Source organism: Oreochromis aureus, linkage group 23 (assembly GCF_013358895.1).
Source record: "Oreochromis aureus strain Israel breed Guangdong linkage group 23, ZZ_aureus, whole genome shotgun sequence".
NCBI lineage: Eukaryota > Metazoa > Chordata > Actinopteri > Cichliformes > Cichlidae > Oreochromis > Oreochromis aureus.
The window spans coordinates 36,132,717-36,159,275 of NC_052963.1; the positions used below are offsets into that span (position 1 = coordinate 36,132,717).

General features: G+C 44.9%; 2 protein-coding genes across 2 annotated transcripts in view; both read right to left on the reverse strand.

Moving 5' to 3' along the window:
* Positions 1–7,852, reverse strand: part of nwd1 (NACHT and WD repeat domain containing 1) — a 15,869-nt gene extending 8,017 nt beyond the window's left edge. Inside the window, exons 1-10 of the mRNA XM_039607074.1 lie at positions 7,723–7,852; positions 5,460–5,545; positions 3,876–3,992; positions 3,256–3,610; positions 1,862–3,161; positions 1,448–1,651; positions 1,165–1,318; positions 591–726; positions 230–394; positions 1–156 (exon numbers count right to left, since the gene is read on the reverse strand). The exon at positions 1–156 is cut by the window's left edge and continues 42 nt beyond it. Of these exons, the coding sequence (XP_039463008.1) occupies positions 1–156; positions 230–394; positions 591–726; positions 1,165–1,318; positions 1,448–1,651; positions 1,862–3,161; positions 3,256–3,610; positions 3,876–3,992; positions 5,460–5,545; positions 7,723–7,852 (2,803 nt within the window). The remainder of the gene's footprint in view (positions 157–229; positions 395–590; positions 727–1,164; positions 1,319–1,447; positions 1,652–1,861; positions 3,162–3,255; positions 3,611–3,875; positions 3,993–5,459; positions 5,546–7,722) is intronic.
* Positions 7,853–12,008: 4,156 nt separating this feature from the next.
* Positions 12,009–25,625, reverse strand: thop1 (thimet oligopeptidase 1). Its single transcript, XM_031743526.2, has 15 exons — positions 25,433–25,625; positions 24,775–24,891; positions 22,867–23,073; positions 18,623–18,771; positions 18,275–18,382; positions 17,524–17,626; positions 17,186–17,343; positions 16,831–16,966; positions 16,517–16,659; positions 16,092–16,315; positions 15,155–15,356; positions 14,836–15,022; positions 13,823–13,951; positions 13,493–13,629; positions 12,009–12,308 (listed from the first exon to the last, which is right to left on the reverse strand). The coding sequence occupies exons 2-15, from the start codon at positions 24,785–24,787 to the stop codon at positions 12,147–12,149; spliced, it is 2,058 nt and encodes a 685-aa protein (XP_031599386.1). The 5' UTR covers positions 24,788–24,891; positions 25,433–25,625; the 3' UTR covers positions 12,009–12,146.
* Between the last annotated feature and the right edge of the window lie 934 nt (positions 25,626–26,559).

The following is a 26,559-nucleotide window of genomic DNA, read 5'->3' on the forward strand; positions in this document are numbered from 1 at the left end:
GCTGCTGCAGGAAGCTGCTCCTTGGGATGAGAATTGGATCCGGACACGTCAGTAACCACTCCTCACACTGGCTACACAGCCGCCCAATCACAGTGGGGAAGACGGAGCTGAGCGAGGACAGTCGGGCCAACAACTCGGAGTAAAACAAAGACACTTCTGCGGCAAGAGAGAAGACTGTAAAACTTTAACATGACATGTGACTGAGAGCCAGTGAACACATCTAACTGACCCATGTGACCCTCCAGGAAGCATAAGCTGGGTTTGATCAGGACCAGAGCATCTCGTATCAGTCCAGTCTCTGTGCAGTCCATGTACTTGGAGCACTGGTCCAGGTCATGGATCACAGAGGAGACACCACACAGCCGGCTCTTAATGAACAGCCACTCAGCACAGCCTGCAAACACACAGAGGTAAATTGGGAGCAGTGGAGACACTCAGAGGTAAATGGAGAACAGTGGAGAGGCACAGAGGTAAACTGGGAACAGTGGAGATACACAGAGGTAAACCAGGAGTAGTTGAAACACTGACACATTTTAGTTTGGTCTCAGCTGAGAATAGTGGGAGTGAGCAGGGCCCACATGCCCATTTACCCCTCTGTTGTGTCTTACTAATAACTTCCTGTCGAAGCTCCTCCCACAGACCACTGTGCAGCAGGTGGTAGGGCAGCTCCTGCAGCTTCCTGATGTTAGCCAATCCTGGAGCAAACCACAGCGGCTGGGGCGGGACCTGTGACAGCATAGGATCAATCAAAATACACCATGGACACAAAAAACTTTCCACAGATTGTTTAGGCTTGGTCAGATCACACATTTATATTTTTATCTCTGAGATCTTTGACCCGGGGAACTCGGGGGTGGGGGTGATTGAACCTGGAAATAATTGACATCAGATTTTAACTGAGTTTATTGTTTCAAACTTACCACTGACTCATAAATCATGAATCATGAACCCTATCTGATATGGCAGCTTTCACAAACTGCAAACTCGCTCCTGTGTTTTTTTGCATTCTCATAAACTCATTAATTAAGAGCTTATGAGAATGCATCAGTTTGAAGGAAGATGTAATAACACACTAATTTCCTTATATTCATGAGTACACTATCCTTTTTTAAATTAAATAACCTCAAAAAACAACTGACTTTAACTTGAACCCTGATTTTGTACCTTTCTGTCAGACAGCAGCAGTGAGAGACCCGGCAGAGACGCTGGCCTCAGTTTCCCTGACCACCGACCCAGGAAGTACTCTGCCAGGATCCTCAAACTTCGCCCCCGCCGCTCTGACCTCAAATAACGCGCTGAGACCGCCTCGGACAGACGCCTAAACACAAACAGTTTTCATTTCTAATTCCAGCTGGTTCCCACATGTGCATTTAATTTATTTTTTTGTTATTTATGGTTGATTTGTCAGCTTCGATCAGATAATCAATCATTTCTCAGATTTTCTTACTTGTTGTTGAAGGCGATGGCGGCGACTCCATCAGTCCAGCGCTCCTCCAGGTGGTCCACAAGGTCCCGCCTTAGCCGTGCCCACAGGAGGGGCGGCAGCCGGATCAGTGAGGGAATCGGAGGAAGGGAGTACCGGTACACCTCACTGATGACATCATCATCCAGGGACATGACATCACGCAACTCAGCCTCCAGCAGACCCTCTCTGTGGAGTCAAGTGATCAGATGATGAGATTTTTGTGTGTTTTGGTTGTTTTATGGCTTTCTGAGTTCAGACTTTTAGAAACACTGATCACCTTTTTGTGATCAATCAATCATGTTATTAAAATTAATCAATGGATAAATCCAAATAGAAACACTGGCGATCGTATGTGGTTATCTGACGTTCGTCAGAAAGGTGTGACCATATCCTCACCTTGCTAGAGCGATGTACCCCAAAGCCCCACCCACCAGCTCCTTCCCGTGTTTTTCCTCCAGCATAAGGAAGAGGTGTGACATCATTTCCTGAGTGCTGGTACCCAGACGCAGCTCTGTCAGTGGCGTGAAGGACGTCCAGCGTTTGGCGACAGACAGGATGAGTTTGAGGTGGAGCGGGCAGCCAGATGACTCAAAAGTTTGCAGCACTGCGCTGCTCTGCTCGCATGTCAGCGTCCGCTGAGAGGCTCGCAGGTCTGACTCTATGATGCGTTCACCTTCCTCGCAAGACAAACGCTCTGCCTCAAAGAAGCTTCCCAGAGAGTCCAACTTAAACCGCATGTTGGCAAATGCCTCGCTGTTGGTTTCCATGGAGACAACCACATGGACGTTGGGCGGGAGGTCGACAGGCAGCCAGCGGAGCTTGTGAGCGTGATGTTGGTCTGCGAGCTGCTCCACAGAGTCCAGGACGATGACCAGAGCACCGCCCTGCTGGGAAACCTGCTCAAGAACTTCCCAGAAGAATCGCAGCAGCTCCAAGTGAGTGGAGACTGTCAGCGGAGAGGGCGGAGCAAGACCACAAGCCAGGCATACCTGTGTGCAGATGCTGTGGAGGACGTGGTCAATGTCGGGTTTTTGAGGGTGGCAAGCTGCAAGCAGCCTGATCACCACCACTGCCCTGGCCTCCAGTACACCACGCATCTCCTGGGCCAGTTTGCACAGCACCGCCGTCTTCCCCATCCCGGCGCCACCATGAACCACCAGCGGCCTGTGGCGGACATTACTGGACTCCCACATGGCGAGGCACAGCTTCCCCAGCAGCCCCTCCCTGCCATGGAAACCTCTGCAAAGCTCAGCGCTGATGGCAATGTGCCGCCTCGCCTCCGTGACCACCAATACGTCCATCTTCTCCTCTTCCTCGGTGGTTCCCCACATCTTCCTCCGGCCCAGCGAATCCATCGCTGCGCCAATCTGAGCTTTCATCTGTGAGGCAAACTGCTCGCAGACGCTGTCCAGGTACTGAGCATGCTCCTTGCACTTCGGATTGATGCTTCCTCTGCTCAGCTCCACGGAGTGCAGGTTGAGGATCTTCTGTGACTTGACAAAGAGCCGTGTCTTCAGCCCGGCGAGGAGTCCCTGAGCTTCGGCATCCAGCAGGCCATCGCCAGTCACATCCATGAACTTGGCAAGACGTTTGGGCCCCTCCCTGGACCTCTGACGGGGAATCTCACGAACGAAGAGCAGAGTAGATGATTCACAGTCATTCTGCCACAAACCACGCTCAAACTCCCGCTCTGTGACTGTGGGCAAGAAGAACAAGAAAACACTGAGAAAACAGAGACAACAGAGGGCGACCTGAGTGGCGAGCTGTGCATGGTGTCCGCGAGCTTTCACCTGATGTGTAGAAGCGTTGTTTCTCCTCGGCTGTGATGTCACCGGTGTCCTCGGCGTCTGTGGCTGCAGATCGAAGTAGTCGCAGTAGCCGAGTCTCTGCCAGGCGCCATGACAGGACATCTTTGTCGTGCTGCTTCCCGCTCTCAGGCCGAAGGTCGATGTAATGAGGGAAGTGAGCTATGATTGGCTGAAGGACATAGGTGGGTGGGACGGCATTGCTGTCTTTTTTAAACCACTGGTTGAGTGTCTTAATGCCTTCTGGATTTTTGGAGAGTTTGGACAGAAGAGCGTCAAAGAGTTTTTCGGGAATTAGTCGAGGAAGAGCTCGGTGGCCGTACCGGTTCCCCAGCAGAGCCTTCAGAGCCCAGAAACAGGAAAATAAAGAAAAGAAGAATGAGCGCACACTTCAGATCCAAAAGAACTGTGTCCTTCAGCTACAGCTCTCAGTGTACTCATAATCCACACATAAACTAAAAAAAATTAAAGTCAACAAAGAAATAGAGACATTTAAATTCACCTAAACACACATAAAATGTTAATAAAAATAAACATAGTGCTCGTTTGTGGCTGCAGTCTAACCTTAACCTTTGACCCGGTGACAAAGAGGACAAAGCACTCACGATGAACGTTGGACCAGCTGACATCTGCTCGCAGCGCTGGATCTCCTCCAGGAAGACCTCACAAGCCTCGTGGTCTCCTGACGGGACGTTTCGGATCCCCCAGCGTAGATCCACAACCTGAAGAGGAAGTGACCTCATTCAACACTCAGCAGGTATAAACCTCCACTCAGACAGCTCACAGCAGTTCAGGGGGAGATGTGTGGTCAGTGGGTTAAATGGTGAGCCCTGAAGCCCCGCACCTGCTCATGGGTCATTCGTTACTCATGAGGTGTGTTTTGGTTGTTTTGGTATTGTGACGCACCAACCAGGAAGTGAATTGTCCCAGTTTAGAGCTCACAGCCAGGATGCTATGCTTCACTGTGTTTAGGAAGTAAAAACTTTTCAGCTGGGTTCAGGAAAGGATCGTGCTTTGGGTTAAAATAGTGTGACTAAGGTATTTGTTTCACCTCGTCAGGTTTGATGGGACGGTTGCCACATGCAGCAAGGAGGGTTCCTACCAATAGACCGGGCCAGTTAATCTATTATTTTTAATCTGTTTGAATAAGTTTTCATTTGGCTGTATAGATGATCCTTTCCTGCCTAATTTCAGGCAAGAAAACCCTGATAAACAGTGTTGGTGGTTAACTTGGAGTGGTCCTTGTTTGCTGTGGTTTCCACGGTGGAGCCTTTGTGGCTGTCGAGTGGGGTTTGTAATAATCTGAGTAAAGGAGCTGCAAATTTCAGATTTCTTACTAAAGACTAAGTTGGACGTTTTATGATAACGTTTATTGAACTCAATTTCAAATAAAGATTTCGTTTTGAAGTTTTTGGTTGTTTGGTAATTTTTGACCTCTGAACACCGGACTAGACTGGTTTAACAAAGGTAGTGACAGTGTTAGCTGTTTAAGTTTTATTATGCTCCTTCATAGCAGGAACCCTCAAGGCCTCTACTCGCTCATATTAGCTGGTGCTTCATGTCAGTCCACCAAAGGACACCTTGTGTGTAGCTAACACCTCAGCAGCTTTCACATAACTGACCCTGTTTGGTAACACCGGCAGAAAAGCTGGCATTTCCTGTGTGAGGAAAATCTGCTCCTGCCAATCACTGAGACTTTGTTGCCATAACTACTAAAATACCCCTGATGTCAGTGGTTCTTTGACCCCAGCAGCTTTTTGGCACCAGTCTGTTTCACGTGGATACAGGTCATTTATGTTGATCATTTCTGCCTTGGTCAGCGGAAAAGAGGCGGAATCTCCAGACCTGTGCACCTTGGAGGTGTTTCATCAGCAGGTAAGAGACCAAACCATGGAGAAAACGTGCCACATAGGCAGAAACTGAAAAAAGAGACGTGAACACAAAGATGATCAAATCTAAGTGAAAAAGGAAAGAAAACATGAAGGTAACAAACCGATCCAGCAGGTGAAAGAGGAGGAACAAGGTGGGCAGAAAACTGGGGGAAAACAAAGAAAAGGCAGGAAGTGAATGTAACAGGCATGTAAGGAGACTGGATTTCAAAATAAAACAGGAAAGGAGTAGAAATGGTCAAACCCTCATGAATGACAGTTTCACGTGAGGTTTAATGACCACAACAGGTTTGAACTGACCTCGAACACCAGGCCGAGCCCACAGCAGAAGGACCGGACTTCTGGGTAAGCTTTCTCCAGCAGAGCCTTCCTCTCGCTGCTCATATCTGACCACAGATCAGAGAAACTGTCAATCACACGAGGCGCTCAGAGCACAACCAATCAGAGCGTCTGAGCTGGCTTCACATCAAGTTCAGACTGAACAGCAGAGCAAAGAAGAAGGTCTCAGTTCAGAGTTTCAGTGAGTGAACCTGGGACCGAGACGAACCTTCACTTCTGAGATCTAGCTCAGAAGTGAGAATGACACTTTGATACACATCTGCACTCTTTATCCTCATGAGCATGGACAACACATCTGGCACTAACCTCCTAAGACCCAAACTCTTCCACGGCATGCATTTTTAATTTCTCTTTTATATTTGGGCATATTGGGGCCCAATGAATGTAAAAACAAAGAATTACCTGATTTTTTTTTTTTTACCTTATTTTTGTTTTTAAGAAAAATAAGAGCCACATATGAGGATATTCGTTTAAAATTTTGATAGAACAGTAGCAGTATAATGTCCTCGTAAGTGGATATCAGGCCGATGCAGAGCAAAATTGAGTATTTTGGTCTAAATAACACAAAATGTGATGTCCACATATGTGGACGGCAGGTCCTAGGAAGTTAAAACATCACAACAGCTCAAACTGCAGAATAAAAGTGGGAGACGTCGTCCCGATGTTCTGACCCGGATCCAGAGGAGCAGAGCGAGGTACGAAGTTTCTACCTGCTCCACTTTCACTGTGTTTGACATTTAGTTGATTTTGTGAGGTATCTGAAAATAAAAGCCTGCATGGTTTGAGCGCTCTCGGGCTTCTACATCATGTTTCTGTGCAAAAGAAACTGCTCCCTGACCAAAACTAAAGTCTGTATCACACAAACTCTCAGCAGTCTTTACACAACAAGGTCAAACGCAATCTAACGACCTCCCATCTACAGTGGCTACGGAAAGTATTCAGACCTCCTGGTATTCAGACCCCGTCACAACCAGATCGGGCAGCTGAACCAATCAACTCCATATGGAAGATAAACGCACATTGGCCCTCTCGATGGGAAATTTGAGTATTAAAAAAAAATAAGACGGAACAGTCGACCGACATAAAGTATTATGCACATTGTGCAAGAAGGAATTTTCTTTTCACCAAAGCACTTCCAGCTTAAAATATCACATTGACGCGAAGCATACGTTAGTCAGGGATGCTGCTAGGACTTTGGATAATGCATCACCCAGCTTGCAACAAACCACTCACTGAGCATCAGGGGCTCAGTAAGTCTACCTCAGAAATATTGACTGACACAATTGCCAAGTGGATTTGTTGAGAACACGCGCTTTACATAGCTTTGGTTCCTCGTTTCAAGAACTTGAAGTGCCTCCCCAAGAGTGACAGAGAGGGAGTGGATAAATGTTTACAGTGTTTTGTTAACATGAATGTGCAATGTGATATTTCAGTTTTTCTTTTTTATTAAATCTGCAAAAATGTCAGCAATTCTCTGTATTCCTGTCAATATCAGGTGCTGTGTGTACATTACTGAGGAGAAAATGAGCTTAAATGATTTTAGCACATGGCTGCAATATAACAAAGAGTGGAAAATTTAAGGGGGTCTGAATACTTTCCGTACCCACTGTATATTTATTCAAACTGTGTGCGTTATGTGGACATGAAAGGACATATAAACGGCATTTCAGCCGTTTTACTAACAAAAAAAAACAAGCACAGGATATGCTCCATCGCCAATGTATGAAATGATTAAAGCACCTTTCTGCTCAGCTCAATGCTTTTATTTTTTCAACTCGATCAGATTAACTCTGCATGATCAGAATAATCGTATTCATCCTATAAAGACGTGATGTGACGACATCAGCTCATTACAGAAGCAGAAAAAGCAGTTTTCAGGTCAGTCTGAGGCTCCTCAGTTTGTCTCATCATTTCAGCTTCAGCAGCATCTGACCCTGCAGAATAACTCTGTAGGCTTTGACCTATATTTCTGGAGAACAGTTATCAATTAAAGTCAGTTATGTTTGAACAGTGCTGCAGAATCAGGTCCAGACTGCCAGCTGGAGAAAAATATATCTGTGAAAGTTCTGCAGCTGTTCATCGTCCTGGTTTAACGATGAAGAGCAGCTGCAGAGCTCTTCATCGTTAAACCAGTTCCAGCTTTGAAGGGATTCCATGTTTGAGCTTCAAACTGGTGATGAGCAGCACGCGTAGGTTCTCTCTGAGCCCACAGAGGTAATCTGACCTGTGAACGTGGAGCTGATGAACACTCGGATCATGTTGCTCTTCATCCTCTGAGCTCCGTCTGTCCATCCTCTCAGCACATCTTGCGGGCCGATCTCTCCTCCTCTTCCTTCTGTCGGACTCTGCGCCATCATCCTCAGCCTGGAACCGGTCGTCCTCCTCTCCTTCTCCTGGCGTCTGAGGCTCCTCGGCTGTACTGCTGCCTGTTTGTTCCCTCAGAGAGCTTCCTCCAGGACAACCATCCTCCCACCTGAGCTGCAGTTGTCCCCGCAGAGTGGCGTCAGTGTTGCTGCGCTCACGTTAAACTGGAAGATCTGCCAAACAAAACATCTTTACAGCTCTTCTGCTCTGACTCAGAGTTCATAATGATGTTTACTGCAGATCATTCTCATCGAAATCACAGCTTCTTGATCTTGCTCACAGGAGCACGCGGTCATTTAAACTCCCGACAATCTCCAACAGTGTTGGGGTTGCATCGGGAAGGACATCTGGCATAAAACTGTTCCACCTCGAGTGTTTGATTATTTACACCAGTCAAGTAAACATCATGAAAACCTGCCTAAGTGCTGCAGGTTTGTACTGAGCCAAACTCCCTTGCATTCTCACGCTTACCCAGAGTTCTGATGTGTCCCACAAACTAACAAGGCCATGATGGAGAGAGATTCAGAGTTACTCACACCACCTGGATGTTGTCTGATCGATGTTTTAGTGTGTTTGTAAGTACTCCATAGTTCCTGTAATATGAAAGAGCAGCTGGGCAGGGATTCAGCTTCAGTCGTACAGCTCATTTTAACTAGTTTTAAAAATAAAATATAAAAATAAATAAATAAATATGACTAACCAAAGTCAAACTGTCTGAAAGGTTTTACAGAAAAGAAATATTTGCTTTGGTAGATGGACTCGGCCCTTCATACAACATGCCTCATTCACATCAGTTCATGCAAACACGTTATATCTAACAGTCTGACTGCATCGGGTGCTCAGGGTCAGTGTCTTGCTTGTATTTGGCATATAGACGGGGGGCACCCAGGGATTGACCCGCCAACCTTGCGATTTGCAGATGACCTGCTCTTTGAATCTGTAATGAAACGTTTGTGTGTTGCATGAATTAAGTTTGTCATCAGCCAGATATTAAACTCATCGTTAGTTTCAGGCTGTGTTGACATGGAATCGATGTTTTCATGTAAAAATTAAAGCTATTAAAGAACAGAGGATTTCCAAGAATCCCATCATGTTCCTCTCTGTGGGCTCTGCTCCCACTGAGCTTGGCTCACCTGCTCAGGTGTAAAAGTGAGCTCACCTGTGTTTACTAAGCCGGGGCCTTCAGGGGCCGCCGCTCACAGCTGCAGCTCACGCTAATTACACGCCAGAAGAAAGATGATAACGAGAAAAACAGAGGTGGGCGGTTGCAGAGCGGCATGAGCCTGAGCTCATTTGGCAGTTTATTACTTTACTGCCAACTACCTTCAAACCTAAACGTGTGCAAAGTGATGAGTACCTCATGTTCAGCCTCTGCGGCTTCACTTCCTTCAACCTGTTGGCTGTTTAAGTGGTTCTTTGGCACTGCTGCATGAAGCATCAACCAGCCCTGCAGCTAAAAATCTGATTTTTATGCACGTTGCATTAAAAATTTTGGAAGCCACGTTTCTGAGCTTTTTCAGTGTTTCATGTAAAATCCAAACATTAAAGTCTTGATGTGAGCAGTCCAGCAGAGTGAGCGCTGTCAGAGGGAGAGCAGCTCTGAGAGCATCGTCGGCACTCGGAGGAGTTTCCCAGTCGGATGTAACCTCCCTAGAGAGCTCTGATTGTAAAAAAAACAAAAAACAAAAAAAAAAAACAAAAAACAGCCCGAAGGTGAAAAATGGAGAACAAACAGTTGATCCAATGTAAACACGGACCTATCAGGGTTTGGATCCCTTCCTGCAGGCGCTCAAGTTCATAAAGCAGAAAGAAGCAGCAGCTGTTTACTGCTCTGCTGCAGGCTGAAGGTCAGCAGTTTGACTTCTTACAAGAACAACAAGCTTCCAGAAGGATCTCTGTTTTATTACTTGCCAGATGAAGCTTTACAAGTGGTGAAGACAAAGAGATGTCACAATTTTAGGTTCTAGAGAGATTTTTAGAGTTTGTTCTTCAGTGAAAGTTAATCAGACATGATCTCACTGATTTAGATGCTGAATACACAAAGCTGCAATTCCTCTGCCCTCCAGCAGGTCTCCAGCTGTGGGTCAGTCACCATAGACTCCCATGTTAAAAATCTAATTTTTTCCATTAAGACAGTTACAACATAATATATACTGTATGTGAGGTTAAAAGGAGAGGTACGGTTGATGAAGAGTATTAAAACTAATTATAATGTGACCTAATAGCAGAATATTCAATGGAAATAAGTAGGGACTTAAACCAGATCCCTGAGGAACACCACACAAGACAGTGAGACTGAAAATGTTCCATCAGTAAGATTGAATCACTCAAACACAAGGCATGGATCCCTACCATGTGGTTGGATTAAGATTAATGCTGATAAAAGGTATCAAATGCAGAGCTGAGGTCATATTTATCTGTGAAGGGTTGTTTGAAACTTTGAGAAGAGCCTTTTCTGTAACTTCCCAACACCTCACCGCAGCAAGAATATTGCACTTTTCCAAAAACCTTTTCTAACATTTTGACAGTAAAAGGAAGATGCATGATGCTGGATATCACCCTTACATCGCCTTTGTGTCCTTCCGTCTTCTCTGAACTCTTAAAACTTGTTCTGGAAAGAAAAGATGAGAGATGTCTCTGACCCCAGTACATCTGTAGAGACACTTGTGATGATTTAGCAGAGTCAGGGATTGTAGTATCAAAGAACAGGATCGACCTGCTGAATACACAGGAATGGCACGGAGACAAAAACTGGCGCTCAGTAGACAGAGACGCTGGGAAGCACGGTGGTGCATTATGCTTTGGGAACTGGGAATCTCATCAAAGTGCAAGGAATCATGAAGAAAAGAGGAAATGTGAAGATGATGAAGGAACCCCTGAGAAGCAAAGCTGGGTCTGGGGTTGTTGCTTTGTCTACCAACCAGAGGTGGGTGTTAGTGTAATATGATTGCTTTTTTCAAGTAATGAGTAAAGGGACTACTATTGCAAAAGAAGTAATTATATTACTGTTACTGTCCTGTAAGCACACTGCATTACTAAACCGTGATTTTGTTTGAGTGTCTCATGACAATGACGTACGAGCGTGCGACAGTGTGTAGATCAATAATGGATAATATGTAGTGTGGGAGAGAGTACAACCATGCAGCGTTTAAAGCTTGGAAGTACTGACATTACTTTGAGTTTGATTCCGTAAAAAGTGACAAAACATTAGCGTCCGCTGTACACTGCGTGGGAAGAAAACTTCTTTCTACAGCATAAAATTAAACTTCAAATCTGAGTAAGCACCTAGCACGCTGCCACGGGAATGTGAAAGTCACAGAGAAACCCCCGGATCCCCCCACAGACATGACCGCTGCGGCACCGGGCAAACCTCTGACGGCCCCACTTCTGCTAAACAGGTGAAAATAGATTTAAGAGCGACAGGACTCAGAGCCGCTGAGTCTTTGATTTTATTTATTTTTGCTGTGTTTTACTTGCATCTATTTGAAAAATTGAGTGTAACCACAAAAAAAGAAATTTGTTTAACATTTAAACCTATTTTCTGCATATTCCAGCATATAAAATAAGTCAGAGACTGTTGCGTATAATTTAATTTTTGCTTGATGCAATGTGCATAAAGTTAAAAGATTAAAATTAATAAAACAAGTTTTAAAAAGAGACTTTTTCATTGGATTCAGTTTTATATGATTGATTATGCAGAGAAAATAGAATTGGGCTGAAAGGTCTATTGCTTTTTTACGTATTGAGGTTGTGTATCATGTTTTTAAAAAGTAACTAAGTAATAAACTAACTAATTACTTTTGAAAATACGTAATCAGGTAAGTAACAAGATTACTTTCTTGGAGAAATAATCAGCAATTAGTAACCAATAACCTTTTTTCAAGTAACTTGGCAGCCATGTTTGAAGCTGAACTGCAGCATGTTAAGATGACGCAAGCTTCATCCAACGCCGGAGAAATGCGATTGAGACGCCGACCTCAACCATTCGGTTCTTATCTGGCACGTTTTTGTTTTTTTTTAATGTTATTTGGCAAAAACATGGACTCTGAAACCAAATGTCCAAAAGCAGACTCTTATTTTGGAAGGCCCACTCAGAAGGAAACTTCCTGTGAGCACCCTCAGTCAGGTATTGAGACACAACACAAGGCACCTTGAACCGTTTTATTCACAGGTTTTTCTCCACGTTGGAACATTTTACAATTTTTTCTAGAAAATCTCAGTCTGTCCTTTCATATGTTTCACAACTGGAAGCGAGGAGAGGGTGGAGCCAGCTGCTGTGATTGGTCAGCAGGGACATGGTGTGCTGGCATCCAGCTCCACCGTTAGTCCTTTGCTCAACAGGAAGGCTTCCTGTTTGGGTTCCCGCCCGAGGAATTTCCTCAGCATCTCGGAGGCGTCCTCTGAGCCGCCGGGCCGCAGGATGAACTTCCTGTAGTCGAGACCCACCTGGGGGACCAATCAGAGAAGAGAAACTATGAATGTGTCAGATGATCCTCAGAGAACGTCTTAAAACCATCTTCGCTCAGTTTCCTTATGACTGCAAGAAGTGAAGATGGTCAAATACGAGGTGACCTTGGCGTTTCTGAGTCACTGTATGGTAAATCCTGTCACTTGGAAACATCACCCTCACTCAGCAGGTGACAACGCCTGTTCATGTCACACGGATAAAGAAGATCGGCTCAGCTCAGTGATGACCAATAACATCAGCTCATCAACCGTTTTATCCAGAAACTAAAACACTAAATTATGGAGGAGGGGAGGGGCTAAAACATCTGGAGAACCTCTCTCAGCTTCTAATACAAAAACTTCATTAAAGTATTTTTACTCTTTTACTGTAATTAAAACCCCCCGATGCTTTTCATTGTGGCCCTGAAAACACATCGCTGTTTTTGTTTTGGTACTTTTGGGCCACCGTAGCCTCCAGGCCTCCTCCTCCTCCTTCAGGCATTCTCCTCCTCCTTTTTACAGTCACTCAGCTGCTGTGAGGCCTCGTTTCCTCAGCGGGGATCATTAAAGTCTCTGCTTATCTGGTCGCCATGGTAACGAGTGCACCTGGACAGGTGGACTCCATCAGAGATACAAACTGTTCAAACAGAGCTGTGCTGTTTTTCACTTGTTTTTAAAAAAACAAAAAAAAAAAAACATTTTAAATGAGAATTGTAGTTCAGAACTACATGAAATTAAAGGATCCCTGCTTATTAATATTTCTGCTTGTATATATTTTGCTGTAAACGCCCTAAATGTCACACATTTCACTTCATTTGTTTAATAAACATTTACCTTTTTTTAAATGACAGATGTTCTGAAATCGACACACTGCTTTTTATCATCTTGTATATTTATTTAAAATAACTGTATCTGAGGGTTCGACTTTGTGCAGTTTATGACTTGTCTGCAGTGTTTTGTAAACTGTTCATTTTTTTGTGCAGAGTTTGTGTTTCATTAACATTGTTATTTTATTGATTATTTGAAGGGTGTTCATTAACAAACTAATCGTGAATCAGGACCTCCTCCTGTCACACGTTCAGCTGCTCAACTTTATTTATACCTCAAACTTCATCTTGTAGTAGTTTAGAGTGACCTTTGACCTCCTGCCTGTCTATCTAAATGTAAACGTTGAAGGTGCTGACCTTTGGGTTCATTATTCCCTCCTGTTTGAAGCGGGCGTAGAACATGTCCATGGAGAACACCTCGCTCCACAGGTAACCGTAGTACTGAGCATCGTACCCGCCTGCCAGGTGTCCGAATGTCGCTGGCATGTTGGTTCCTGCAGGATAGGAAGGAGAGGTCAAAGGCCAGATAAGGAAAAAAGCACACCAGAGGATATAAAGAGACAAGAAAGATCCAGAAAACACCTGCAGAGACAAAAGTGATGACAAAAGAAGCACAAACACAAACGGAGGTGAAAGATCTGTGTGTGCTAGTGTCACACCCTGCCATGACCAATCAGAAGTACATACCAGGTGAGGCAGGTATTCCCAGGATATCCTGGCAGAGGCGTCCGTACTCCTCTGCGGGGTCCAGGCCTTTCCTGGTGTGCAGAGCCTGATCCACTTTGGCCAGGACGATCTGCCTCAGGTTAAAGAGACCTGCAAAGAGTCAGAGGTCATCAGTGGCACTGCCCAAAACACACATCAGAGCATTTTCTAACACTCAGTCTCAGAGCAGCACTCCGACGCTCAGATTTTAATGGTATGGATTTATTTTTGATCCACTGATGAAACACTCTAACATCCCTCACAAAGACCTCTGCTGGGCTTGGCCTGTATTTGTATAGTGCTTTACTTAGTCCCTAAGGACCCCAAAGCGCTTTACACTAAATTCAGTCATTCACCCATTCACACACTTGTGATGGCAAGCTACATTGTAGCCACAGCTGCCCTGGGGCGCACTGACAGAGGTGAGGCTGCCGGTCACTGGCACCACTGGGCCCTTAGGGGGCTTCAGGGAGACCTTCCTGCATCTGTGACTACGCATCCCAAACCGCCGCCTGCTGTGGTCTAACTAAAGACATGGGTGTAGAGAAGGGGGGGGTGATTATGGCCGTTGGAGCACTCTCGATGGCTTTATTAAGTTTAATGATTCAAACATCCACAAAGCATGTCCACATTTCCACATGCGAGCCGTCAGCAGGTGGAACTAAACCATACACCAGTGCTTTGTGTAATGATGCCCTCTTCTGGAGAGACTGAGGAGAGGCGGAGTTTAAATGTTGGCTGAAAAATAATTTACTGTGTTAGTTATGAATTGGATTATTTCTGTTGTGATGTCGTGTAGAAATGTGATTATGAGAGGACTCAGTTTAGCAGCAAAGCTCATTTTATCTGACGCCAATCTGTCCAGTGAAGCTGTGTGAGCGTATTAAAGCTTCTCCCAACTGTCAAAAAAACATAAGACCTGCAGAAATACTAATAACAAGAATTAACCAGACAAACAGTCTCAAGTGTAACAGAGGGGCCTGTGCAATACGTACCAGTGTTGGCGAGGCGGGACTTGATGAGTTTGTCGAGCAGCTCGTCAGGGATCGGGTTTCCGGTCTTATAGTGCTTGGACATCCTCTGCAGAGGCTCCTTCTCCCAAACCCAGTTCTCCAACATCTGAGACGGAGCCTCCACAAAGTCCCGCTCCACGTGAGTCCCACTAAACATGGCATAGTCTGCCTGCAGACAGGAAGTTTACCATGACATAATTTTATCATTTAGTGCCACATTATAGAGCGTTTATCTGAAAAGATTCATCACAACCACGAGAACCTGAGCATCGTTATTGGCCCAAGGTGAACATCAGCTAACCTGAGCGCACAGCTGGTGCATGACGTGGCCGAACTCATGGAAGTACGTCTCCACTTCGTCGTGCTGCAGGAGCGACGGGGCATCCGCCGTTGGTTTGCTGAAGTTGGCCACCATTGCAGCCACCGACATCTGGCGTGTGCCGTCACTCAGCAGACAGCCTGGCTGCAGGCCGAAGCAGGCGGCATGGCCGTACTTCCCTTCACTGCACAGAACAGGAAGCACAGTGCCAAGTTAACCCTCTGGGGTTCAGGGTACAATTGGCCATTTTTGACTACTTTTTAATTTTACCTCAACATTTCACCTTTAAAAACCATTTATCTCACCTCGTTTGGTATCATTCCTTTCAGGACAATCTCTTATGTCTGAATTTATAGGTATTTTTTCATTTTAGGTTTTTTTTTTTTTTTTACAGTACAGTCATTTCATTTGACTGTACTGTAACACAATTGATCTAAATTCAGATGAAAAAAAACAAAAAATCAGAGTCGAAAAAAGTTACATATTTTACTCTAACAACCACAAACATGTTTAACAAATCATTTTCATAACTTGAAATGGAAATAGAAATTGTAAATTTTTATACCTATGCACAAGTTTTGTAAACAACAAAGTTATATGTGGCTATTTATCTAAAAATGCAGCCAAGGTGTTTTTTATATAACCATTTCAAACTATTCAGAGAACAATCAGGTGTTCTGCATCAAATAAGAAGGCGCACAAATTATTTGTGCCACTCCAAAAACTTGTTTCTGTCCACTATAAGACAGAGGAGAACACCGCAGGCCTAAACCTTGCAAGTCTGACAACATGAGGTGTATCACTCCTCCTGGAAAACAGGAGGAGTGATACACCTCATGTCCTGAGGAATCTCATGTCCTGATGAATCTCTGTGTGTGTTTCAGGATAACTTCGTTATCCAGGATGCAAAGTTTCATACCGCGGATAGAGGTCCAAGTAGAACTGCCCAACCACCTGACCAGTGACACGGTCCTTCACACAGTACAGAGTGACATCAGGATGCCAGATGGCAGCTCCGTCCACCAGCTCAAAGGACAGACCTAGTAACTCTTGGTAGATATCCAGCAGACCCTGAGTCACCACCTCCATCGGAAAGTACTCCTTCAACAGGTTCTGATCCACGGCGTATTGAGTCTCCTCCACCTGACAGGAGAGGAAGAGGAGGAGGAGGAGGAGATAAACAGAAATACGACTAATCAAATGGCCTCAGTTCCTCTGCTTCATTGTTAAACTTGGACAGACCTAACATGAGTCTAAAGCTCTGTGGGTGTCAGTCTTTTAGCTCCTTACAGAGCGTCAGTGGGACAGCAGCACACCATTACCCACCATCCTTTGTGCTCTTACCTGGGTCATGTAGTAGCGCGTGTCCCAGGCGTGCAGCTCCCCGTTGAAAGGCAGGCCTCTCTTCTGACACTCCTTCTCCTTCAGCTTGAGGATGACCGCTCGCTCTTCCTCACCCAGCGGCTTCAGCTTCCGGGCGAGGTCCTCTGAGAGATGACAGAGAGAAACCGGACTTGCCTCACCGCGGTGTGAAACTACACTTCACACTGTCATCTCGTTTCTTTCAGCAGGAATAAAATCTCCCAGCAGGTCATTGCTACTGTCACCATCATCAACAACAGCAGCTCTGAGGCTGCAGCCGGGCTTTTAGGACTCACCCAGGAAGCTGGCCACCTTCTTCCCAGACTTGGCCATGTTCATCTCCAGGACGAAGTCGGCGTGCGTGGTGAAGCTGAGCAGAGCGCACTTCTGAGCCCGGAGCTCCACCAGCTCCTTCAGGATCGCCGAGTTCTCCTGCAAACCAGCACAAGAAGCATTAACACCAAACTGGTTGTGGATGACGTCGCCAAGTTTCGCCCCCACCCTGCAGCTCGTCTAACTCCTGACTGATGTCTGCTCTTCAGCAGACCTCACACATCAACCAACATCAATAACAGCTTTCCTGTGGAGAGGGCAAAAATAATAAGTGATTTTTTTTCCTTCAAATTACTTCTGGAGGTCCTCCGCTCTCACCTCCTTGCAGCGGGAGTTGAAGGCCTCCTCCAGCTTCTGGCGGGTTTCTGGGACAAAACATTTCTTCATGGTGGGGAAGTAATGAGGATACTTCAGCGTGACCTTCAGCTTGTCGCCATCCTTCTCCAGAGAGCTCAGGAAGTCTTCGGGGAGGCCGCCTGAAACAATTTGACTGTTTAAATGTGATGAATTAAATGTGCTTCTCTATCATCGACAATCAACAATGTCAACAATGTGGATGGCAAATTACCCAGCAGGCCTCAGTGCCACATTGACTGTCCAGCAATCTACAAACAGCAGCTTTTAGGGCTTTTAAATGTTGAAGGAGCTCCACTCACCCAGCTCGTCTCTGGTGAAGGACAGGCTGGTGGTGTCTTCGTTTAGGTTCTTGTTGAAGTCGATGCACAGGTTGCTCAGCTTCTTCTTGATGGTTTTGATCTCCTGTCACAGCAAAAAGAGAGAAGTCAGGTCAGACCTTATATTAAACCAAACTTTAATAACACGCGTTTCAGCTCTGAATGGGCGCACCATCATACAGTTCAGCTTTTAAATCATGATCAAAGGCGCCAGCTTCAACCTGTACATGGACCAATCAAGTATCTTGAAGCCCTCTTCCTCCTCCTGGCTCTGCACACTCAGGAAACAGGACCACCAGCTGCAGAACTACATGCAGGAGGCTGATTACACTGCTCGTTACTGGGTTAGGGTGACACCTGAGGATATGTCCACACTGGCAGAGACACACCTATGTTACACATGAAGCAGTGTGCGTGTGAGGGCTGGCCTGTAACACCACTCCTTCAGCAGGCGCGGCGGCTTTACCAATGGTTGGTCACATATTTAACACGCTCAACCAATTAAGGGAAAAAAGACTTCCTGCTGCAGCCTGATAGGCTGAATAATCACAGGACAACAGGTGCATCAGTCACCTGACCACCTCAGCAGTAAGTAAGGAGATGTTTTTCTCTCTCAGCTCTGCTGATCTGGCAGAACTTGAGGATTCGAGGCCTGCGGTGGTCTGAAGGTCACAGGAGGGGATTTGTACATGAGAACCTTTAAATAAAGGTTAGAAAAAAAGGAAGGAGCTACCTCCTGCGTGTCTTTGGGCAGGTGGAGGCCGTTCCTCTTCCCCAGTTTGATCAGTCGCTCCATGTACCGCTTGGACTCCGCGGTGAGGCTTTCAGGCTCAATCTTCTTCTGCAGACACAAACAGGACGTTCAGAGAGCAGCAGAGCTGCAGGGTTTGAAAATGAGCTTTATTCTTATTCAGTAACAGAATAAAACCACTGCAGCATCTCTGCAAAATAATCCTCCTTTAAATTAATCTCCCTCTTCACGCACCCCCGTTTTACCACCACCCCCATCTCTCCCTAAAAGCTGTCCTCCTCCTGATTGGCTGACTCCTGGAAAACTGACCGCAATGTGACATCATCTTACCTCCAGAGCGACGATCCTCTGGTAGACGTCTTCCCTCATGCTCATCTCCACGTCAAACTCGGACAGGCGTTTGTCAGCCTCGGTGCTCGCCGCTCGCACCTCCTTACAGGGAGACACGTGCTGCGGGAAGTCCAACATGTTCCTCTGGACTGGGGGGCAGAAGGCAGGGCCAAACAAAGAGCGGGGGTCAGACAGAGGACGTGCGCGGCCATGTATGAGACAGGCTTTAGACAGATTTATGAGTATTGATAGGAAAAACAATGCTTGAAATAAAAAAACAAAAAGATGCTTTCCTGGATTCAAACGTGTGAGTCAAACATGGATTTTGGTCTTCCGCTGCGGTCAGGCTGCAGGCAACAGTGAGGTGCATTTACCGCAGTCATTTATACATGAGTGTGTTAAACATTTCCTCTGAACCATGGTGATATCATAAGTTTTGTTTCAAAGTTCATGCAGAACAAACACTTTTTTGAAGTAAAAGTGAGATTTTTCCTTCTTATTCCACCTTCTTTATTCCATTATTCCTGAACTCTTATTCAGCTCATTTCCAGCTCACACTTTTATTCTTTGGCTTAGGTGCAGTTTGTTTCATCCTGTTAGCGGTGCGAGCGTCTGCTCACATATCAGAAAGGCGGAGGCAGCAATGGATGCCCGTGTTCAGCCTTTAAAGTGGCATGCGTGGCTGTTTGTGCGCTTCCTCCTGCAGAGCTGGAGGTGTTTTCGGGTTTCAGCTGCCTCTGAACAAAGCCTCCGTCTCCATTGTTGCAGCAGAAGCTGGTTCAGCTGCTTTCTCTGCAAACTGCTGATGAGTCTTTACCATCACAGCCCCACTGTGCTGACACAGAGCTTCACTGCAGCGAGCGCTCACAAAGACCCGACAACCCACGAGGTCCACGCCACACGCTCGACCCCTTTACATTCAGGGTCACCATCTCACCGCCGAAACATCTGGAAGGACAACTGTACCCGCGGAGCTTAAAAAACCTCTGCAGACGCACCTCAATCCCCTGATCTCTAACCGTGTCACTCGTATTTATTTAAAAAATGTTTTTCCTTGGGTTTTATGTTATAATGTCGTGTAACAAAGTTACATCTGGAAAAGAAAGTGTACAATAAACACAGTCTATCTTTATCGATCTTAAACTCCAATAGAGCGCAGTAACTACGTCCTCACAGTTATCATACTTCATAAAACTAAAACTAGAATCTGTGTTCACAAAATGCTTAAAAAAATATCCTTACAGTCTGTATTACCCAGATATCTTTACTTGTTTCAAAGCCTTCCTATATACATCCCGAATGCTTATTTTAAGAAATTGGACATCATACCTTTGGAACAATAAGAAACCACGTTTGCATAAAACACATCTCCAAAAGTCAAAGCAAGATGGAGGACTGGCTCTACCGAATTTCCGTTATTATCCGTTATTATTACTGGGCCTCCAACTTACGCTGTCTGACCTACTGGATGCACTATCAGCATCACTGCAGCTACCCAGCTACCCATACGACCATACGGGTCGTATGGGTAGAAATGGAGAAGCTCTCTTCTGGTTCTTTCTTGCTATCATCTGTCGTAGGTGCATCTATCCCATTACCCAAAAGCCTGACAATTGAGAATGACAATTGAGTTAATAATACTATCCAAATTTGCTTTCAGTTTAGAAAACATTTTAATCTTCTGAAGATATGTTTAGGCAGCCCAGTAGCTTCCAACTATGTTTTTTCTCCTTCACTGTATGATGCCACATTTCAGGGCTGGCAGAGGCGAGGGCTGAGATCTTTAAAAGAACTATTCATTGACGGCACGTTTGCCTCATATGAACAACTTACCCCCCTCTCATTTTTTTAGGTATCTACAAATACGACACTTTCTTTCAGGCTCTATCCCAGGGTTTCCGAATAAACCCCCTAAATGTGTAATGGATGACATTATGTGTTTTAACCCGGTTAAGAAAAAGGCCATATCATCAATACTTGTTCTGATTTCGCGCCTGGGTTCCTCTTCTATGTCTGCAATTAAGCGATCCTGGGAAGAAGATCTTAAAATCTGTATTACTGAAGCAGACTGGGGCAATGTTCTAAGTAATATTCACTCGTCCTCCATGTGTGCAAGACATTGCCTTCTACAGTTTAAAATAGTGCATAGAGTGCATCTCAGGAAATCAAAATTGGCAAAGATGTATCCTCAGATTGACCCCACGTGCGAAAGATGTAAATTGACAGAGGCCACCTTGATTCATGTGGTTTGGTCCCGTCCCAAAATACAAAAGTTCTGGGTGGATGACTGTGAGGCTTTGTCATGCATATTTGGAATGAGAGTAACATTCAATCCGCTTTTATTTTTATTTGGGTCAACTCCGACGGTCTGGCACTACCGGCAGGGGGGGTCAAAGACTTATTGCCTTCTCTACACTATTGGCAAGACGTCTAATACTTTTGAAGTGGAAGGACGCAGCCCCGCCCACGGTTTCGCATTGGGTTAAGGATGTATTATTTCATCTTAAATTAGAGAAAATTAGGTTCATTTTGAGAGGCTCTGTTAATAAATTTAATAAAGTCTGGAAAACCTTTTTGATATTTTTTGACGAACCATCTACACAGGTTCAGGAGTGACCTTTAATTATTTATTTTTAAATATATTTGTTTACTTATTTTTCTTCCTTCTTATTCTGTATACCTTGGCTGGTGTTATTTTGCATTGATATGAATTGTTTTTCCTTTTTAAACTTTTGATTACTTGACAGCAAACAGGGGTGTTGTTTGTTAGGGTGGGTTTTTATTTTATTTTTTCTCTCATTTTTTATTTTATGCTTTATACTTTTGTATTTCATTGTGAAAAATAATAAATATATTAAACACCAAAAAATATCCTTACAGCTATAAGAACATGTCATCAGAGAGCTCTGAGCTCTGCTCCTTCTGTGGTTATAATACTGAGAAAAGGAAGTACTGCATGAGTACTTGGTACAACAAATCTACAGGTCATCATTTCCTGCTGCAGGTTTTAAGAGACCGAAAAGATTTCAGACTGATGTGTGGTCTCAGATCAAAGCTCATTATCCTCATGAGTCCTCAGAGTGTCACCTGTGCAGGTGATGAGTGATATTTGGAGCATTTTAGTCCTTCACCTGCTGCCAGATCATTCGTTTGTGCTTCTCGTGTTAAAGTCACCAGACTCCACTGACAAAACCACTAATTCTACCTCGGAGATCATTGAGACTGTGGTGCTTTAGCTCACTGCTCTGGTCTGAAAGCTTCCACACCAGAAATACGCAAACACAGTCAGGGTGACAGAGAGGAGCCAGCAGGTGCAGATCCCCTGACCATGGTGTGAGGTTGAATCCAAACGTCCAGAGAGAACCTGCAGGTGTGTCAGTGTGAAGCCTCCACGCTCACTGCTGAAGTGATGATGATCAACAGCTGTCAGCCAGCTGTTTCTGATATCTGATCAGATATCGGTGCTCGTCCAGTCAGCTGAGTGACAGGAAGTTACTTCTGACCAGAATCTGAACTTTGACCCTCACATGGAGAAACTTTCAGTTTCTCAGGTCTCTCGCCTGCTCCGCACTCAGCTCAAACGCTCTGACATGTTCACTCATTACGTCATCACTAAAAGCGTTTTTGCACGAGGACGCGGTTCCTGTAATTCTGCCTCAGTGCGGCGCTACATCAAAGAACAGAAAATTATGCATGAGCTGTTCAGGAATTATCTTTATTCACTCCTCATTTATTTTCAGAGGCTCACTCGTCAGCTAACATAAACTAATGAAAGTCAATTAGTCGCAACCAACCAACCAACCTGGTGATGTAATGTTCCCTATTGACAGAAGATGGCGCTACACATGTTTTAAAAACTTGAGGCACTTATTTCTTAAATCTGGCTTCACAGACTGAGTTACATCTATGTCAGGCAGTTATATGCTTAATGTTTCATGTCCACTTTAAACGTGAAAGCTGAGAGACTGCATTTCAGTCACATCCTGATGGTCTGATTTAAAATCTGCTGTGATGGGGACATGGACACTGAAACCTTTGGACCTAACTTTGTAGGTGTGTGTGTCTGTCTGTGTGTCAGTCATATGTACAAGTCTTTAATGTGTTTGTTTGTTTTTTTATATCCAAACTCTGAAGCAGGTTGTAACTGTGTCTTTGAAAAGTGTTACAAAAGTAAAGCTGTTATGATTATTATTCATTATTACTATTATGAAAAAGTGAGTCTTCAGGGTCAGGGAAGCACTCACCGGTGTACTCAACCTCCACGTCGGCGAGCGCCTTCAGCGTGTTCTCAAAGGTGACGTTGTCGAGGTCGAGGGCTCCGACGCAGTCGTACACCTTCTTGGTGTTGGCGATGAGCTCCTCGGAGAGCTGCTGGATCTGCTCGGGGTTCAGGTCCCATCGCAACCGGTTCTCAGGGCAGACCGGCACCAGGCTGCCAAACACCACCTCACCTGAGGAGGAGACGGGGGAGGACATCACAGCAGAGGAAGAGGATGGAGAAGAGGAAGGACGGGTCGTTAAAGCAGCACTCGCCCCGGCAGAAGTCCTGCATTTATTAAGCCGTCTGCAGCTCGGGCAGGGGTACGTGTCTTTAGCACTGAACGGCATGCTGGGAGCTGAGCAGCAGGTTTGTAACAGGTTTATCGACACCACTTTCAATCCCAGAGGTGAAAATCTAAGCTGCAGTTTTTTATATGAAGATTAGAACAACATCAATGACAACACGAGTTTTAAAGTGTCTGCCAGGCGGGCTGCTGCTGAATTCAGACTCAAATCACTGTTATCCTGTTAGAGCGTGAGCCGACGTCACAGACGGCAGGACCGACAGCGTCCTTCTCCTCCCGCACAAAGTTATTCAGTGATGAGTGCTCCAGCTTTTAGAGACGGGAGGGGCTACAGAGCAGCTGTGTGGCCACTGGAGGAGGCAAGGCATCCATACTGCTGCAAATCTAATCCAATATAGCAATTTATAATATTGATTAGGATCTATTAATTTCATGGCCATCTTATTGTCTGAAAAAGTCCAGGTTGCTTCAGAGCTGAACTTCATTAAACCATATGCTGAAGAGTAATGCCAGTGATCCAGATGTTGATTAAAGCACAAAAAGTGAGAAAACATCAAAGCTATAAACAGACAAAGCAGTCTGTACTCTACAGACCTGTGCTACGTATCTGTTAACAGAGCCAAGCAACATTATTATAGATTATTATTACTGATGGTGTTGGTTGTGTGGATTTATTTGTTTTCCCCTTTTTAAACTCCCGACTGAAGGATGGGCCATTCTAAATTGATATAAAAGGCCAGTTATACTGAAATAACAGTAATCCTGTTATATATAAAGCCTTATATATTGACATAATGTCCCAGAGTTTTCCACGAAATATATATATATCTCCAGTCATGATCATCCAAACTAAAATATCTGGGTAAAAACGATTAAAGGCTCACTTTTTACACGCTGCAGTTGCAGAGACATCCCTGCGTGTCAGAGAGCAGCACATAAAGGGATAACAACAGGTCTGCTTCTCACACCATTTATTAATACCTAATAAAAACGTATAAAAGGCGATCAGCTTACTTTAACACCTCCCATGATGGAATAAGTCATGTTTGGTAGTCAGCGCTTTGCCGGAATCATTATTAGGCGATGAAGGTTTAGAAGAGGTGTTTACTTTTGTTTAAGGAAGTGACACGTGTGGTAGAGAACAGCGCTGACGTTAAATTGGCGGATTTTTGAATGAAGTCCGGCGGAGTTTGTCTTTGATCTGTGGAAGCTAACCCGTGTTGTGTCTGCGAGTGAAATTACGCTTCCCCGTTAAAGAACATGCTGCCCCACAGGCAGGTAGTTCATAGCTAGCTCCATGAATAAGCAGCCCGATTAGCTCACATGCTACAGAAACGTGGAGAACCCCGGCACACATGCCCTGCCGGCTCTCTTTATTCTGCTCTCGAACAAACCTGTACACGTTTTCTTCTCCAGTTGAGCTTTTATTATCGGGCTCGGCTGCTAACGGTTAGCTAAGCTGCTGCTAGCTGCCACAGAGTCCGCAGCTGGAGCTCAGAGAGGACCCGGGAGGAGGCACGCGCACACAGCCGCTCATTTCACCTGAAAACGCCGCGGTCAGACGACAGACTCCCCACCGTCACTCACCTGTCGGCCCCATGCTCACAGATTCGATAAAGCTTGGCTCGGTGCGTGTAGCTCACTGACAGGTGGCTCCGCGGCTCTGGACTAAAAAAAACAGACCCTCACCACTTCCGGTCACACCTTTCAAAATAAAACCAAATGAAAGCATTTACTGTTTATTTTTCAAGCTTTTTAAAAAAACAAAAATCCGTTGAAGGTAACACCAGAACAACAGGAAATTATAAACAATAAAAATAAAAAAATAAAATAAAATAAAAGACAAGAACCCAGCCATTGCCAGGGTACACATACCTCCATTAAATTACAAACGAAATGCACATAAACTCTTTGTGCTGTTCCTAAATCAGTCCTGACATATCTCTTTAAATGCATGATTAAATGTATGAATGCTTTAATGGTGTTCGTCGGAAAGGGAAGATGTGCACCTGTCGTGGAAATCAGTTCAAAACCGACTTCTGATTAGTTCAAGCTTTGAGAGCATAGCTGGCTGGGACACTTGAACTCTAACCTGATGCTGCTGATCTTGCCAGTAAAGAAACGTAGAGATTTTTCACGGTCATCAGCTTTAGACATTACAGCTTAGGTTGTGTTTATTAACCTTATCCAGGGAAAGTCAGGCGTCTTTTATGAGCTGGTGAACATGGAGATTGGTGTTTCCCACCTGTGCTCTCCTTTGTGATGATCCAGGCCGAAGGACTGATGACTGTGCTGTCCACAATCAAAAAAATAACGAAGTCACTGAGATGTGAAAAATGGGATGTAGAAGAGCTCCCATCAAACAGGAGATCTGAAGCGAAGCAGCTGTGGCTGTGAACCTGTCAGACTATGTGCAGGGCAGGAAGACCTGGAACCACGGAGCAGACGGAGGACAAGGGGAGGCTCGGATAATAAACACACAGCAGGTGATAAGGGGCGAGGCAACAGGTGGGAACAGGTGGGAACAAATCAGGGATAACGAGACAAGGAAAGTTAAACCAGACACAACGACAGGAGACAAAAGACCACCAAAGTAAAACAGGAAGTAACAGATGACAGACTCAAACAGGAGAGCTTAACACAAACAGGAAGGAACAGACTGGGAGCACAGGATGGATTAACCCACGGATCCCGGGAACAGACGCTCCCAACTAAATAACACAAAGAAAGCCACAAACACAAAAGCCCGAGAAACTCCGTCTAATACATTGTAAACACTGCAATAGTTACACCCTTTTGCACACGCTCTACAGTAAAATAGCAAATGACAAAGTTCACAGGTTAGAGTTAAATGTCAACCATATATATTTCACCTCTGTAATATTCTCACCACTGTAATATTCTTTGTCAATATTCTTGATGTTTAGAATTGGGCGATTTGTATATAGTGCTATTTCTTAAATTTGTAAACTTTGTAACATATTGTATTATTTCATTAGTTTAGTCTGTTACTGTTACTGTCTTGGAGCAGTTGTAACCCATATAATTTCCTTAGGGATTATTAAAGTATTCTGATTCTGATGTCACAGACAGACCAGAGTAAAATCCACTCTGTGGGGTCAATAACACTGAATGAAATAACTTGGCACATCAGAGAATTCGCTCAGGAAATCAAACTGGAGTTCAAAGAGTGATAACTGACACGAGGCAGTCAATTTTCCATTCGTACCTACTCGGATCGACTCGGCACGGTATTCACGGTTTTCCATTAGGTCATAGTTCCTGGACTCAGACTCAGACTGCATGCCACCGATTGGCTGGTCAGTGGCTTTACTCGATGAGTCACGAGAGCATCTCGTTCACAAAAATTAA

Bases quoted from the DNA above. Each gene is read 5' to 3' on its own strand.
- thop1 (XM_031743526.2), bottom strand. The intron at 18,383-18,622 runs GTAAGATGATGT...TTGTGTCTGCAG, and splicing joins AGAGGATCGTCGCTCTGGAG to AAGAAGATTGAGCCTGAAAG. The intron at 16,967-17,185 runs GTGAGAGCGGAG...GCTGGTTTGCAG, and splicing joins TCAACTCCCGCTGCAAGGAG to GAGAACTCGGCGATCCTGAA.